The sequence below is a fragment of the Pterocles gutturalis genome, unplaced genomic scaffold, assembly GCF_000699245.1.
Source record: "Pterocles gutturalis isolate BGI_N339 unplaced genomic scaffold, ASM69924v1 scaffold49124, whole genome shotgun sequence".
In the NCBI taxonomy this organism is placed as follows: Eukaryota; Metazoa; Chordata; class Aves; order Pterocliformes; family Pteroclidae; genus Pterocles; species Pterocles gutturalis.
Window position 1 is genome coordinate 1 of NW_010135018.1, and position 17,567 is coordinate 17,567.

The 17,567-nt window shown below is 38.3% G+C and overlaps 1 protein-coding gene across 1 annotated transcript; it reads right to left on the reverse strand.

Annotated features, from left to right (window-relative positions):
- Positions 1–2,072: 2,072 nt before the first annotated feature.
- On the reverse strand, positions 2,073–15,359 carry LOC104467831 (ellis-van Creveld syndrome protein-like; the record flags this gene model as incomplete). Its single annotated transcript, XM_010081758.1, has 8 exons — positions 2,073–2,289; positions 3,829–3,987; positions 6,508–6,645; positions 8,327–8,425; positions 10,640–10,724; positions 11,713–11,945; positions 12,469–12,552; positions 15,249–15,359. Coding segments are annotated over 8 exons (1,126 nt in total), but the record flags the coding sequence as incomplete, so codon positions are not given.
- Between the last annotated feature and the right edge of the window lie 2,208 nt (positions 15,360–17,567).

The following is a 17,567-nucleotide window of genomic DNA, read 5'->3' on the forward strand; positions in this document are numbered from 1 at the left end:
GACTGGGGCCGTAACATACGGTGGGAGAAAAGGTCTAGAGCAGGGCTAGTTCAGATTAGCTTGAACTGGCATGTAGCCATACCAGGCTTCCAAAGCGACTCCTCCAGGAACCTGCAGCAAAAGTTGAGAAGGTTCCTCTGATTTTGAGCTAGTACTGTGAAATATTTAGACCAAGTTCTTCCCCCTCCTTCATCTCCCCTACAGCTCCAAGGGATTTATAAATTCATGAGTCTATCTGGACCCTGTGCTGCATACTGCAATTTGTGCTTTCAGTGCTGGGCCACGACTTCACGTCTCATTGCCTGTCCACCTAGGAACTTTATTAATTTCCCACACTTGCCCTGCCCTAGACCAGTACTTCACTCCTGACACAGGCAGCTAAAGGGGTATGCAAAATAATAGTGATCTGTGGCTGCTGTTCTCCCACCACATCAAGCTGTTTTAACTATGAGAAATTATTTTGTGGAGAAATAAAGGAGTACAGTACTGTAGCACCAAGCATGTTACTTATTCTCCATGCTAATTTATTGTGCTTATCCACAGGCTGATGATGCACTGACAAAACACTTGAAAGTACACATAAAGTACAGGAAAGCCTGTAATAAAAATGCCATCTGAACAAATGTAGCAACTGTTATTTTTAAACACTACTGGGTTCTTCCTTAGTTCCTTGTTTGTTTCCTAGGAGCACAGTCTTGCCGGCTTGTGTTCTGCTTTGAACTGTAGGTACAGTTTAACATGTACTTAGGAGCTCTTAAGCAAGATCAACAGACTCTCATGTGAAAATGCTGTACTCCAGATTATTTTTTTAAGCACATTTCATTTCTATCTAAAACCAGGAAGTTGATAATGCCCTTCTGAACAGATTGTATTAACTATAACACACATAGCTATATATAACTATAAACATCTACTTTGCATAAAATCAAGGTCTTAACAAAGGTATTTTTGCTTTGGGACAAGAGAAACTTGACAAAAATGGGGAAAAAACACCCCCAGATGTACATTTACGCTTAAGGAATGTTAGCGGCTAAACTGATGCAAAGAAATAATCTGTATCATGATATACATGACTGTTCACATGGTTAATTGATGTTTTTAAAGTGGAGCAAGTCTGCAGCCTGGGAATTCCAATCACCTTCTACGGTGAAATGACTGGCTCAGTAGACGAGGGGAGAGCAGGGGATATTGTCTACTTGGACTCAGCAAGGTTTTTGACACAGTCTCCCATCAGATCCTCATAAAGGAGAAGATAAAGCATAGGCTAGATGAGCAGACAGTGAGATGGACTGAAAACTTGCACAAAGTCCACTGTTTTCCTTTTGGCTCAATGTGTACTATAAATTTCCATGGGTGCTGATGGGAAGCACTGAGCCCTTGATACAGCACCTATCAGACAAGTTGGGGGTATGTTTCTCAACATGGTAGGCATTGGGTAACATGCAAAGTCACACAGGGAGAACATTGCAACAGTGGGTCAGCCAGCTTAGATTTTGTTATAATTCTGTATTTTACAGATAGACAACGTGTAGGGGTGCAGCAGAAAGAGTAAAAGACTTCCTGTTAGTCTGACATAATAAAAGAATGGTTTACCCAAAGATCATGAGGCTTAAAATTATCTTTTCACAGGAGTGATAGCACAACTATGTTTTGTGTATCTTCTGGCTCCACATGCTAGCAGATCATAATACAGTATTCTGCACATATACAGCTATTACTGTCCCTAACACTAGCCAATATGCAACCAGCAATGTCAAGTACATGAACAGTAAATGGAGAAATCTCACAAATACTTGTAACAAATGTGACTCTTCTACAATCTTCAAAACAATGACATAAGGTATAGATCACGTGAACTGTAGTTCATAGTAATGCCTGGAACAAGACCTAAAAGGCTTAAAGCCAAAGTTCTAAGCATCCGTCCTTCACAATAACAGTGTTCTTGGCCAATTCATCAATAACTTTTTAAAACACAGGGGTACAGGGCCGAAGTAATAATATTTTTACTTTTTAATACAATGAGAACTCATACCCATATTTGTTAAGTCATGAGCTCTAGTCTAAGTACTCACCATTACTAAAATGTGCCAGCTGTTCCCAGAAGGCCTTGTGCAGATCTGTTAAAAGTTCTTCCTTTTGTCGGACTGAGAGATTATTCTTTACAGTTAAATGGTCCAGAATATTTGATACAATATTTAATCTACACTTGCACTCTTCTGGTATATAGGACTTCAGTGAATTGACCATTTTCACCATAAGCTCCCAGTTGAATAACCTTTCCTGAATGTCCTAAAACAGACATAAAAGGGTCCTGTTTAGAAAGGAAGAACGGGTCTTTGGTTGTGCTTGTGCTTTCATTGAATTATTTATTCACAAACTATGCAGAAAACTGAGGAGGCTTCCTAAAACCATGTGAATAATAATCTTCATGTACTTCAATACTTCTGAAAATCTTGACTGGTGTAGGACAGCAGTGGGTTTATTGCATGTTCAGCTGCAAGAACTAATGTAAAACTGCTGGTGTTTTTAATTATTTGCACCTGTCAAGAAAACACTAAGGCAGGAAAAGACAAGGAGCTTGTAGAACAAACTTAAATACTCGAGAGGGAAAGATGGACAGAAGGGCAACATGGAAGTCCTGGACCTCTTTTCAACATACTATATGGCACACCAGTATGTGCCTTCATTTTGAAATGAGGACACACATCTGATTTTGATACTGCTGGGATTTCTTGAAGTGTGTGGTCAGCTCGAGTTCAGGAAATATACTAAAAATTAGTATAATTGCCTGTGGCCTAGCATCTTTCATTGCACAATTAGAGAAGAAGCCCGGGATTACAGTAGGGAGCAAGATTCCCTGGGTGAAACTGCAACTGCTTAAGACCGTGCTGCAAGGTTGGAAAACTGTAATTAATGAAGACACACTGACCTTTGCAATGAGATGCAAGCACCACAGTAGTGACTTCAGGTAGGAATTTCTTGTATCTCTTATCCAAACACTTAATCTGAAGTCTGCCCATCTCAAGAAACTTACTGTACAGTAGCCCAGCATGGGTCAAGTGTGATCAGCTGCAAAGACTATTTTCATACCTGGCCAGCTCAGTTTACTTAGCTGCTCCAATGCAAAACTAACAAGCTAGTAATTACTGTATCTGTTTATCAGTAAGCCAAAAAAAACCCTAGCTATCCATTTATCGTCCAAATTACTAATAAATGCAGTGGGCTAGATTCTGATGTTACTGTTAATCTGTAATTTCCAAGTAATTCTTTCAGTATGTACTGTGCAAAGCAAATAAAGGGTGTTATATTTAACACAACATAAAGCACAGTGCTGATGCATTTATGAACACATTTTTCCCTCTTAAAACCATGTCACTAAGAGATGTTAAGGGTTTTCAATTCCAGTTAAAGTAATTGGACAAACAGAAGCACCCTCGAATTTAAATTAGGATTTCTCAGTCAAAGTGGAACAAATATCTTGAAAGAAAAAGAAATGTCTTAATGCCCAGGGTAATGATTCTCTTTTATCATGAGATCTAGTGCTCTTGCTCCTGGCTCACTGGCTGCATTAATATCACTTTTTCCTAACACGACTGCCTAAACGGTATTTTGAGAATTAGAACTCAAGTGCAAAGAGTTCACCCTGCTGCGAGTCTTCGTAAACTGCAATGGAAGTTGAACTCTTTGCAGCAAAGCTGAAAGAGACAACTGGAGTAAGCAGTCTACATCATTCCTGAGGCAGGACTGACAGACTCTGTACACTCGCATCACTCTTTGTGTCCAGATTGACTAAATTTCTCTCAACTTTTATTTCTTTTTGTACTTTACCATTGCCTGCAAATCTTGAGATTCACTTAATAAGCTTTCTACTGCAATCATCTTCTCGGTCAGATCCATCATTATCTTTGTTGCTTTGGCACTTGAGCATTTTGATTGGTCCAAAAAAGCCTGCTGGGCTTTGTCAGTCTGCTTCCAGAAAGCTTCCATCTGTGGAATATGAATCAAAAAACAATCTATGTTCCTTCATTAATCATCTAGTACCTCATTACAGTGAGAGGCATATGAGTCTACCAAGATATAAGTCACTGAGACTACAGACAGCTTTCAGTATTAGTTAAGTGAACATTTTGCAAAGCTAAGAGCCGTTTTACTATATCATGATACACGTGTTGATGGCACATAACCAGTAGGTCAATCCTGACCTTTTTAAATGTAGTCATTCTGTGTAACTCGCTAAGAATCTGTTGTTAGTTCTCCACACACTGCATCCATAAAAGCCTATTACATTGTTGGTATTAGTGGGAAAACTAAAAAAGATAACAAAGTGCAGCTCTTTTTTCTGTGAAGTTCATTTAGCTGTAGGAACAGGCATTTCAGTCAAACAAGTCTTTTGCTAAAAAAGAAAAACTGAAAATTGTCACTGTTTTTCACCATCAAAGCTTTTCATAGCCACATGCTACATAAGCACTTTATTAACCATGCTGGAACTGAGTACTTTATGAAGCACCACCACAGTGTATGTGCCTGTTCTGATACCTTATCTCTAAGATACCTTGTCTGATACCTTGTCTACCTGTTCTCTACTCTCTTCTTGTGAGACCCCATCTGGAGTACTGTGTCCAGGCCTGGGGTCCCCAGCACAAGAGATGGAGATCTTGGAATGAGTCCAGAGGAGGGTCACAAAGATGATCAGAGGGCTGGAGCACCTCTCCTATGAAGAAAGGTTGAGGGAACTGGGAAAAACTGAGTTTAGCCTGCAGACCTCACTGCGGCCTTCCAGTACTTGAAGGGAACCTATAAACAGGAGGGGGAGTGACTATATACAGGGGTTGATAGTGACAGAACAAGGGGGAATGGTTTTAAACTAAGGGAGGGGAGATTTAGGTTGGATATTAGGCAGAAATTTTTCACACAGAGGATGGTGAGGCACTGGAACAGGTTTCCCAGATAAGTTGTGGATGCCCCATCCCTGGAGGCATTCAAGGCCAGGCTGGATGGGGCCCTGGGAAGCCTGCTCCTGTGGTTGGCAACCCCGCCCACAGCAGGGGGGTTGGAACTAGATGATCTTTACGGTCCTTTTCAACACAGGCCATTCTATGACTCTTATCATATGGGTAATCTCTAGTTTTAAGCTCTGATCCCACAAACACTACTGTGCACAACCGTGCATATTCTGTGATCTTCAATGGGATTACTAGTACACTAGGAAAATGTATCCATCGCCAAAAATTGTATTAAGTATCTGTGAGTTTTGCAAAAAACTATGACTACACCATCTGTGAGTATGGCAAAAAAGTCCATCTATGTTACTGAGGGAAGAGTGGATTAGTTGAAGGTCCTGATCTATATGAATCTGCATACAGGGAAATAATTTTCAATATGGATGAAAAACATCTGCTGGCATAAGAGTGATGGACCCACTGAAGGATGACTGCTGCTGCTGAATAACTGCCTCATGTTGCTCAGCGAGGCTGCCAGGGAGTTTTTATGTGACTAACTCCTGAGAACTCTACATAATCAATTTTTCAAAGAGCAAAGTTAAATTGCAAAAGAAACTTGATACAGATGTACCATCATTACCAGGACTTCCACTATAAAGTGAAAGGCACAGAGAATCACAAGCAAGCTGAGAAAATTCCTACTCAATCCTAGCCATCAGATATTAAAAAATGTTAACTCCCCTACGAAAAAAAGCCCAAGGCTGACATGATGGGCTGTTTAGTTCAGGGCTGAAGTGCCACAGTCAATCAGTGCAGGCAGCTCACAGAGACATCAGCCTGACTAGTCAGTCTCATTTTCATCAGCAGTGAATTTGCTCAAACCTTAAAAACAGGACTGGGAAGGAGAGTATCTTCCAGACTACTCAGTTTACTGGAAAATAATATGCAGAATATTCTTAAACTTCAGTTTTCTAGCCTGCAAGCTATTTTGACACAGTGATAGTACCGCAGAGAAAAAAACCCAAAACTTCCCTTTGAGAATCAAATGCCTGCTATCAAACTATATTTTTTACATAAAAACACCAGGTAAATGTATTATAATGTGCAGAGCTGCTAAAGCAAAAATGTTTTGCTAAACCAAACGTGCAAAGCATGCTAAAAGGTAATTATTTTCTTCGTAATTATTTCAGCTTAAAAATGTTATATAGTCTCTTATTACTCTCTTACTGAGTTATGAAGCACTGAAGAAAACAAGGTGCTAGGATAATATTCCTAAAAGTCTGACTATACCTAGGCTTGAAATAAATCTTACCATCTGACAACAGACATTTCCCAGCTCTAAACCCAGTGTGATAAAACAGTATTTGTGTTAAAAACACACTGGCTCCCAAAGGGAGCTGGAAATACTTTGCTGGAGCAACGTAAAAATGTCTTCAAGACTCATGCACATCTAAAGTACTAACTGTGGACTAGTCAACACAACAGTTTTGAAAAAAATAAAAAAGCATTTCCCACCAAAAAAATAACATTAAAATAGAATTTTAGGAGAGAAAAATTAGAACGTTACATCATCTATAATGTGCTCAGAATATTCTCTTTCTTTCCTTTCTAAGTCTTCTAGAGTCTGGTACTCTGAATTATGGGCTCCTGACATCTCAGTATTCTGGAGTCTAGAGTCAAGTTGTTTCTGTAATTCTTCAAAATCCTGGAAAAAAAGCAAGTGATTTGTTAAACAGAAAAACAGACATAATTTCTAAATTTGGGAGTGAATTTGTATGTCAATTGTGGCTTATGGCTAAGGAAGCTGAACAAGAGTGTTCAGGAAGTTCTCTCTCTGGGTAATGAACCTCCTGAAGCAAGAAAAGAAAACTGAAGGTATGTATTTGACAGCCCAAATACACTCCATACAAATACATACATTTCCACTAGTATGAGAGTACAATCAAGACTGTTGTCCACCTCCACTGAATTCAAGCTTTAGTAAACACTGCTCCACGAGCTTCCATTACAATAAGCCTTTGAATCTACCCACAAATATTTTTATTTTAGTGCAGGTGCCCCATCTTAAATAGCAGCTATGGGTGAATACACTGTGTTTGAAAGCACAGAGAAGTATCCAGATATGATAGTCAGATAGTGTTTCCTGCAGGGTGCTAGCACGCATGGAGGAACACACCTGTAATGCTCATAAGGCACAAATTACAGGCTACATGATTATATGGGTTTTTAAAATTTTTCAGTCCTTTGAAACCTGGATGATTTCTTCTGAAAGCAAATGATACTGACAAATACTAGTCTACTGCCCTTAGCAGCTTGGTACTGAAATGGATGATGCTGCAGTTGCTGAAACAATAACAAGCATTTACTCTTAGTATCACACAATTTTGGGTGTCAATGCATTAACTTGATACCCTATGTCTTAAAGAAATGTAACCAGATTTTGACAAGCTTCACAAACAATTTAATCAAAATACAATAAATTTTTCTTACAATGCAGGATTAAGAGGAAAATGCTGTCTGTGACAAATAATATAACCCTCATTCCTGCCAATGCAGTATTACATGCAGTAGTTTCCAATGTTAATGCTTTCGCTTATTACCAACGTCTCTTTCACATGGTATCCCTAACCAGCCTCATCCCTTATGTGGCTTGGCAGGGCACTGGATAGCCTACGTTATTCCCTGCTTCCTACAGAAGGTTGGATCAGATGATCTCCAGAGGTGGCTTTCAACCTAGACTTTTATATGACCCTAATCCAGAAAACAGAAAGTCAAACCAGTAGCTCTCCTATTTTATTCAGTTTTGTAAAGCTTTTTTTCATTCTAATAATCTTAAAAATAGTATTGTGGCTTCACCTGAAATGCATGTTGACTTTCAATATATGTCATCTAGTTCAGAAGTGGAAAATGGATTTTGATACAAGTATATGGAAGAAAAAAGGATAAAGAGGAAAATAAGTATATTTTCCACTGAAAAAAAAACTCTTGAGTTTCCTTCTGGTACTGTATTTCCTGCTATTTTATTATCAGTAATGATACATGGGACCAGACAAAGACCTAATAATTAGAAATTTTTAAATCTCATTGAACAAGGTTCACAATGTTCTGTTCGTTTGAGTGGACTCACCTCAACCATTTCTGTTCTTAAAAGATTAGACACATCATTGTCCTGATCTCAACATACAGCAACAAGGGGGAAATGTGGATAAGGTAACACAGAGAACCATGTGACAGGAGTTTACTCGCATTTCTGCTGAAACAGATTACAGATGACATTGCTATTTAAAAAAAGTAGGTGAGATAGCCTGCTGTGGAAGCTTGCACCAACTGGTCACATTAACTCTTATTTTCTGTGGTCTGAAATATTAACCAACAAAACCACTTACATTTTCCTGACTTAAAAGGATCTTCTTGAACAAATCATCAGTAATCTTCTTCTTTCGACAGAAGTCTGTGAAGTACATTTTGAGAACCTGAATAAATATCTATTCAAAAGGAAGGAAACAAAACCCAGGGTAAATGCCTGTTCAACATAGTATGGCTATCTTTGTGATAACTCTTGTTGTTTTAAATCAATCAGTGAGACTACAGTGAATCTCAGCAAAACAACAGAAACCTATCGGAACTAGGTAGTACTTCGATTATGAAAAATTATTTGGTTTTGGCTTCATTAAGATACTGGAAGATGGCGTTCTGTTCTACTAAGGACAAGGACATAATCTCATACAGCCTTGCAACCAGACCGACACTCTGAAACTGTCCTTCATTGGACAATATGATCACTTAAAAATACAAAGCCCATTTTTTTAAAGTTTAATGAACTCCTAAGCTGAACATAGTCATTACCATAATTTCAACTGTAGTCTGCCAAAGTAAGTATCAATCATTTTTATATACAACACAAAAGTAACCATCTCAAGTTCTAGCTACTTTCTCTTACAAAAAATACACTTATTTGCCAGCTCTTGGTTGTTTTGGTTTTTTAAAGATTGCAATATTAGTGTCTTCAAAAAGAAGTTTTTGAACACTGGGATAATTTTTGCTTAACGTCTTCTCCTCTTGCCTTGATTAGAGTGCCAATGTAAAGACAATTCACTTCATTACTAAATGCTGTAGCATTTTCCAACGTGAAGACAAACATATGCAAAATTTAACAGCCACCTGCCCGTTACTCATGTACTTGAAAACAGATGATGCAGAAGTTGCCCATTTTAAATATATAAATACATAAATAAAATCACATTTAGATATAAAAACAGTTATCAAAGCCAACATTTCAGCTGAGCAAAATCTGGAAAATACATTCTAATTAGAGCTCAGTAGAAGACAAAACCATAAAGCAGCCATGATTTGGATCTCACTTGCCAATGTTCTGGATAGGAGTTTGGTGAATTTTGAATACACACCACCAAAATACCACAGTGTAAAAAGGGAAAAAAAAAATTCAGGAAAACACTGAAGAGGGTGTGTTTTCTTTTCTTAGACCTGATGCTAATAAAGACTGAAATCAGAGAAAACAGAGTGGAAAAGGAAGAAACTATTTTCAGACTGATTTTCTTTTTTTGCTCTTTTTCCCTGCTAGCAAAAATATAAAGCTATTCAAAGCTTCAGCTAAAGGTTGAATTCAGATGCCTTCTGTGGTAATTTCTGATGGGCCACAAAGTGCATTAAATGCTCATTTTGTCTGTGGTTCTGTGATTAAATCACCATGTTGTTACCTTACCTTCATTTACAAATTGATGATTAACTTTAAGATCAAGCTCAAGCTTCCCTTGGAGAGCTAAATTTCCTTCTGGAATCTGATCTCAAGTTTGCTTTCTTATCTACACAGATGGGAATAAAACCCACCTGAAGAGAAGCTGCTTTCCAGGTTTACTGTCATGCTTCCTCCTTTTGGTTTTGTAGAAGCTTGTTCAAAACATCCTACCCCTTGAAATATTCTCAGTGCATTTAATAAACTATATCAGAAATGACCAATCTGTTTAAACAGAGGTTGGGAAAGAAGGGAAGGAGAAAGCTATATACTTTATGTCCAGATTTGTATTAACTGAGCTAAAACTCAGTAACAGTAATGATTCTGTACTTGATCATAACTAGTCACCATAAACAATTCTCCTAACTGAATATTCTGTGGCTTTAATTGTGTATATCCATTTTTGGTTTGTTGTTTTGTTTCTTTTTTTTTTCTGTTAGCTTTGGACACTGTGATTTGATGTAAGTAGCTGTCTATGGTTTAAATGGTACCTTAATTCCTCCGTCCTACCAAATCATGACTATTGTACTTATCACAATGGTATTGACTCAGCTCAACTGATTTTTCAGTTTTATTCAAAGAGTTTGGAGTCCTTGGAGTTGCAATGCACAAATATTGTCCTTAAGACATACCTCATCTACTTAATAATTTTTTCCCCTTTTTATGAACCTCAAGTGCTGTACGTTATTCTCTGGAGTGAAGTTTAAAACCAAATTTTTATGTTATCCAGTCTGACCCTCTGTATTTCACACCCCAGCATATTACATTATATTTTATTCCTTTATGAAGCTCAAAGATATGCAGAACAGGAGAAAAAATAAAGACAAGACTGTCAAAATGGAACTCTGACACACTACTTCCCAGCGAGACAGTTGTTTATTTCCTAAACTGATATTCAACTAAGATGTTAAAAACAAATAGCTATAAATAAGACATGAGTACCTACCCCATGTTTTTCTTTTCTGAGTTTAGAATCAAGAAGCATGAGATCTTTTAAAATAAGACTGCAAAGGCAGAGCTTAACATCAAAACTAAAACAAAGATTAAAAAAGTGTTAATATCAATCTAAATGAAGGTTATACAAAAGGGCAACACCATACAGGAGAATTTAGTGGTTAAATGAAATTACTAAAAGCATTGCCTCTGGAACAGCAGTCAAGTCAATTTATTTCTACATTGCCTTCTCTTTCAGATAAAATATCTCTACACAAAAGTAAACAAAACAAAATAGTGGTTTTAACAAAGGAGTTGCAGTTCCTTTAGAAAAAGGCAAGGTAAATATATGCATGAGTGGCTACAACAAAGTAAAAACAAGGCTTTAAACTAAAACAGCTATAATAAGAGTGGACATTTTGAAAATATTCTTCATCGCCAGTGTCTTCCCCAGTCCTCACAGTGACACAGATACGATTTTCTTTATTCCTGATACTGGAATACAGACACGTATGTATTCATCTAGCGGTACCTTGCCATGGTGCAGCTGAAAGAAAATCAGAGCTGACAGTCCATTTCGATTAGCTCTACCTGCTCATCAGCAGCACATCTGAGAAACATACTGTCTTCCCACATTATGGAACAAGTAGTTCCCATTAAAACAGAGAACAGACCACTGCCATTTGCTGTTCTTGAGGCATCTGCTGTGTGACTTGACGTTGTACAGTGCAGAGGACTCCATCCCCAGTTGAGCACGCCATTGCATGTGTGAACTGAGCACGTGAGCCAAAACAAAGGGATCTCCTTATCCTAACAGTGACATACCCCTTATGAAACAGCTTTTGCCAAAGTTCTCATTCCCAGAATTTCATAATGAAAAAACTGCCTATCAATATGCAGCATGGTGGATTACTTCAACCTCCCCAATCACTTTTTTAAGGTTATAAGCAGATAACCCTCTCTTGATGCGGTGAATGCATGCATTGAAGCACAGTCTGTGGTTTACACCAGACATTTAGTGCCTGTCCCGAAAACCACTAGGGTCCGTTAGGAAAAGACCAAACATGGGGCAGGTTTACTGCTTACCTGTCACATATTAGCACTTCAGGGAAGCTGGTCACCTTGAGGAAGGCTCGAGCCTGAAACCTGTCATCGCTTGTTGTGGAATGTATTGTTGTGGAGGAACTGCAGTCGTCTTTGTCTCCCTGGCTCAGGGATCCTAGGCTGCCTGATGTAGATGTCTCCATGACCTGATTAGGCAGAACCACCTGCTTTGAATTCTCATGCAAAGATGGATTGGATGAGCCATCTGCCAAAGGCTACAGTCAAAGAAAATTTACAAGGTCAATTAATACAACACAAGGAGATAAACATCTCATCAATTTGCAGTGTTTGCTTTCAAGTGAAAAATTAAACAATATCCACAGCAAAAGTGCTTCCACATAAATTAAAATTCATCATACTAATAGGTGTGTGCATTGCCCGGAAAACCATTTTTCTGTTATGGCTACTTGCTTGGTGCATGTTTTCTTACTGAAGGGCAGATCCTTGTGGGGTTTTTCTTATGTCTCCTTGGGCAGACCCAACTTCCATTAATGTTATTGGGAAGAAAAAGTTTCTTGACTACAGTGAAAATTGACCGGACACCATGTAAAGCACTGCAGGTTTCAAGGGGAGCTGAAAGCAGCTGACACCTCACAGAATAAGCCCTGAGTCAACAGACTATAAAAAAAGAAAGATCCCTATTAAGCAGATTGGCACTAACTTTTCTTCCATTACTTGACTCTGCAATTTACTCTGACACAGAATGATGAAATAGAATAGTAGAATCTAAAACCTTACCCTAAATTTCTGATTGATGGGATAGACCACTTTTGCCTTTAATGCAAACGCCGTGACATTATTGTCCAGGGGAGACTCACTTTCCTGTATGGAAAAGAACAGAAAACCATTTGGGAATTGCAGTAGACCTGATGGTTGTTCACTGTAATCATTGCATGTCCCTTTCGGTTACACAATTTAGAAACTCCTATCGATAACTATTGACTGTTTCTGCTTTGGCACAAGAAGTCTTCTCATAAGACTCATCAGAGTATGAAATCCAGAAAAGAAAACTCTATCATTACCACTGCTCCAAAATGTTTTTACTCCTGCAAGGGAAAATAGGTAATAACTGATATTCACAAGTTATTTTCATTTCAGGTTTTTTCTTCGCCTTTAGTAGCAACTAAATATTTCACATGAGAGACCGAAATTATCTTAATATCAGAAGCTACTAAAGGATAAGCTCCACAGATATCACCATGGCTATACATTCTGACTTTCTATATAATAAAGAAACAATAGATTAAACAAAACTAGTCACCATTTTTTCCAGGAAGAATTTTTATAGTACAACCCTTACCTATAATCTAGAGAAAATACCAATGTTCTTCCAAAGAGCTTTTTATAGATAATGCATTCTTTTGATACAATCTGCTATTTAATCTAACTTTCTACTCCTTTTTTCTAGTCATTGCTTTATGCAGTGGAACAATGGGATAATCAGCTTTCTTTGGTGAGGTTATGTATGGCTTAATAAAAGGCTGGCTATAAGCAACAGATAGAATGTTTAAGTCCATGCTTTAGGACATTACCTAGTCTAACTTTTTTGGTTTTGTCATATGAAATGAAATAATCTGATTTCTCAAAACACTATTTTCTTTATATAGATTTTTCCAGGAAATAGCAAAGTACTAATAGAGTCTAAAGATAGAGACAGGAAGAGAAGAGCAAACTACGTCATTCATTAGACTATTTTATCATTTCACCTTTTCATCTCCATTTCATTTATTTCCAGAAGTCATTTTTGGATTTACTGATAAAGTTAAAAGCACGCAGTCAGCACGTAAAACAGTTGTTCCTACTGAGCAGTCCCACTGCTGTAGTACATATTCAGGGACAGAAGCTGACAGATTCACTGCTCTGCAATGGCTAGAGGCAGAGCAGCTCCAGTCCAAAGCCATAAAGCCATATTGCAGTGTGCTAGAACTACCATATCCTGCTTTTCAGCAAGCATGAGTAACACAGTTATTATTAATAGGGTAATTATGGTATTACTGCAATGTGGAAGGTCTCAGAATGAAAATACCTGTTTTTCTCACATGCTCTAACCTAACTAAAAGCATTTTCCATCTATGCTTCTCCATGAACAGTCAATTTGATGCTAGTAACAGCAAAAGCCTCTGGGAATTGGAACAAATTAATAGAAAAAAAATATGTAACTTTAGTAGACAGGTGGGAGAAAGTCCCTTCAAATAACACAGTTACTTCTTAATGTGTTATAAATGAGCTAGTGTGTTTGGCAAATTGATATAGCTCTGAATGATCACCTTTAAAAGAAAGACCATGATCCCATTTCAAAAGGACTGGTAGCATGCAAAAAAGTTACATTATTACATAAGTTTTCCCACAGGATTTACACTCCAAAAGAGAATCTAATTCATGCTCACTTGTTATGCTGTACTTTAACTCAAGCAAAGTGACCAACCATGGTTTGTCACCATCCCTGATCACAAAACTGAAATGAAGATCAACTACCTGTCAGGATTTAAACCAACAGTAAGATGTTTACAATCTTCTCTTTGTCCTGGAACCAGTTCTCGTTACAAGCTAAGCACCAGACTGGCTGGCTTTAACCGACACTTTTTGCATGTATTTAATTTATGTATAATTGACTGAATGAGTTAGCTGAACTGCACACTTTTTAAAACATGCAGTTCAACTCACAACCTTTACCTTCACCAAGAGCAGTCAAATGAACTTTGTGTGATAGGCAGTGATCTAACAACTATCCGGTAGGACTGCTTCTCAAGTTATTTTGAGATTACTAGAAAAAAAAAAAGTTATTTGAATTTTTTAATTGAGGGTGGGTTAAGTTTATACATTCTCCTACTTTTCCTTCCAAATTGTTTCTCTGATTGTCCTTGAAACCCAGCACACCACACTGCTGTTTCAGTACTTGTGGTCATTCGACCTCTGCACTGTTGTCTTCAGTTGGTACCTGATGAGAGAGTTTCCTATGTGATAAAGACATTTATTCTTTCTTCCTCCATTGTATTACTCAGTCCAACTGACAAGTCGGAGCCTCTAATAAGTCTCTAGCAAAAAAAAAGTATATGTTCCAGACTGGACCTGATGAGGGAACTTTGTTACTGTCAAAATTTCTCTAATAAACCTCCTTCTCCAGGAAAGAATCCACTATTAGCTGTCAGCACTGATTTCAGTACTTAAGAACTTTTCCTTATGTCAATAGTGTTAACTTTTCCCATCAGCCATTTGAAATTAAGGACAAAGTAGAGACAAAACCAAAGAAGCTCCTGTCCAAAAAGATCTCAGGATCTCGATTAAAAGATCCAAAAAGAGTCCCCCAAGAGAAATGGAATTCAAAAGGTGAATGAGTGACTAAAATGGTTGTCTTCATAAGCAGCCATCAACTCCCCCTCTCCTTCTTACGCTTTTTTCTGAAAACTAAAGGTTCAATTCCAAACCCAATGAAATTAAGACAGTTTGGACCAGGCCCTGAATGTGCTCATTGCTACATGCAGCAAAATGAATATCCACCACCAAGAGCAGAGCTTTACCTCTAGTAGAATTTCCTCTTTTGATGTATAGGGTTCTGCTTTACTTTTTGTGAGTGTGTGCTCTTTTTGATCAGTGTTGAAGCTCTCCAGAAGTCTCTGGGAATCATCCTTCTGAAATTCCAAAAGAAAAAAATGTAACACTGAGATCAAGTGGATTCACTGGAAACATCTTTGACAGTAGCCTGGATACACTCACATAGAATCCCAGAATCATAGAATGGTTTGAGTTGGAACCTTCAACAATGTGGTGAATTGTAGATGCCGGTTTCTAGAAATCTACTAATGACAAACAGCTACAAGCTACAAGTGTGTCCCAGAAATCTTGTCACTTACTTGTCCCAAACCAGAATCACTCACAAAATTCAGGTTGAGTGATCAGGACTTGTAGAAGTAGTCACATTGGATTCACCACTGAACCTCACACCATCACCACTCCAAAATAAAACTTTCTTCTCCCATCTTATTTCTCTGTTCATATTCATCTAGTACTCATTTCCACTCCTTTGTATCTTCACTATGATTTTAAGTGTTTGAATTTTTTCAGGATTCATTTATTTTCCCTGCTAACATTTCTAATCTCATTGCCTTTCCCTCCATTTGCTTTTTGTCCTTTTGTTATTTTTTGCAACTGAAGTGCTACTGAGCTCCCCTTTAAAAGCATTAAGAAGTTGAAAAAATTAAGTCTAACTATAACTACTGTAACACTTCATCAAGCCAATCTACCAGAATACCATAATAAGGCAAGCTCCATCCCAAAGCATGGGCAATGCTGTACTCTAAGAGGACAATATTATCAATAGACATGTACTACAGCACACTACATGGTCTCGTTACCATGGTAAAGGTTTCTTCTTAAAAATATCCCAGTGCATCCTATGCACAGATTATCAAACCAATAAGGTTTAACTGCATGCAACCAAGCCCCACAGACTCACTGAGATCTATAGAATAGTGATTAACTGGAGCTGAGTGACACATGCCAGTAGTTTATTGTGGTGCCTGTGGCTCCTTCGGACTCCAGGTACTTGCCCTGCTCCCACTGCAAGGATAACTCAGCTGGTTGGGAAGCAACATGGCATACTGAGGTCAACTATCCCTGCTTTTACTTTGATACAGAAGGCTGTAATATGTGCAGTTCAGTGCCTGCTACACATACAACAGGATTGCTCCATAACATCAGTGGGGCAGACAGTACGTGGAAGGATAGAATCAACACAGCCTAAGGCAGTCGCGTTTGCATTCAGGAAATCAGACCCATAGGATACAACCTGCCCACCCTGCAATGCGCTCTGTTTGCACTAGCAGGCAGTTTATTTTTCTTTCAAAATAAACAACTCTTTTACAGCAGCAGCATTTATTTTGATGGCATTTAAGCACCTTAATTCATCTGAAGATCTGGGCTGAGAACTGACCCTATTCACATCTGTGACATAAAGGATAAAATCTTATGGCTATATTTGAGCTGGTAGTGGCAGTACAATAAAGATACCACCTATTAAGGTTGAGAAAATGAGCAACTGAATCAGAGAGGCTTGCACTTGCACAGGATGCATTGATCCAGCATTTGAAGTACCTCCATTACTAGGTTAAAGCATGGCTTCAAACAAAGTTTCAAACCTTGTACTTAAAAGCATCTGGGAGCAAGAGGATTTTTCTCTTATGTCGTGTTTAATGACGATCAACACTAACAGATACGCACATGCAGCAGAGCCGTTGTAGCTGAAAAAAGGTGTGGTTAAAAGCCAAGCCAAACCAGACCCCCCACTGCAGGCTGACAGAACGCTCTGCGGGGCTCCAAATTTCCCAGCTGCGCCAGCACCAACCATTACTACATCCAGTCAATCCAGCACAGCTTGGGACTAACTGTGATGGGAAAAAGACGAAAATGTCAATAACAGTGCCCAGAAAATGTACCCGCTCAGTAGCAGTTCTGTGGGTATGTGCTACCTCTGGAATCCTGGAATCCAAACAAACACTTTAGTTAATAAAGAGATGTGAACCATCCACTACCATCCTTAAAATGGCAAGGCAGGTATGTTATTAACAAAATCACATGCTTTAGAAAATCCTGTTTAGTTTTGCATCAAGCAACTGTCAGATGTCTTCTGCCTCCTTTATTTCTCAGGTACATATGTGTGTATCCTCTGTGTAAAATTATCGCTGCAGGTTAGTAGTAAAACTCTGCTTATCCTGTTTGTAAACTCAGTTTTGGAAAAGTTCATAAAATACTCTGGAAATCGGAATATCCTTACTGGTTTGGAATGGAAATCAGTGTTTCACCAAGTTTCGGCAACCCAGGTACACCTTCCATTGTCCCCA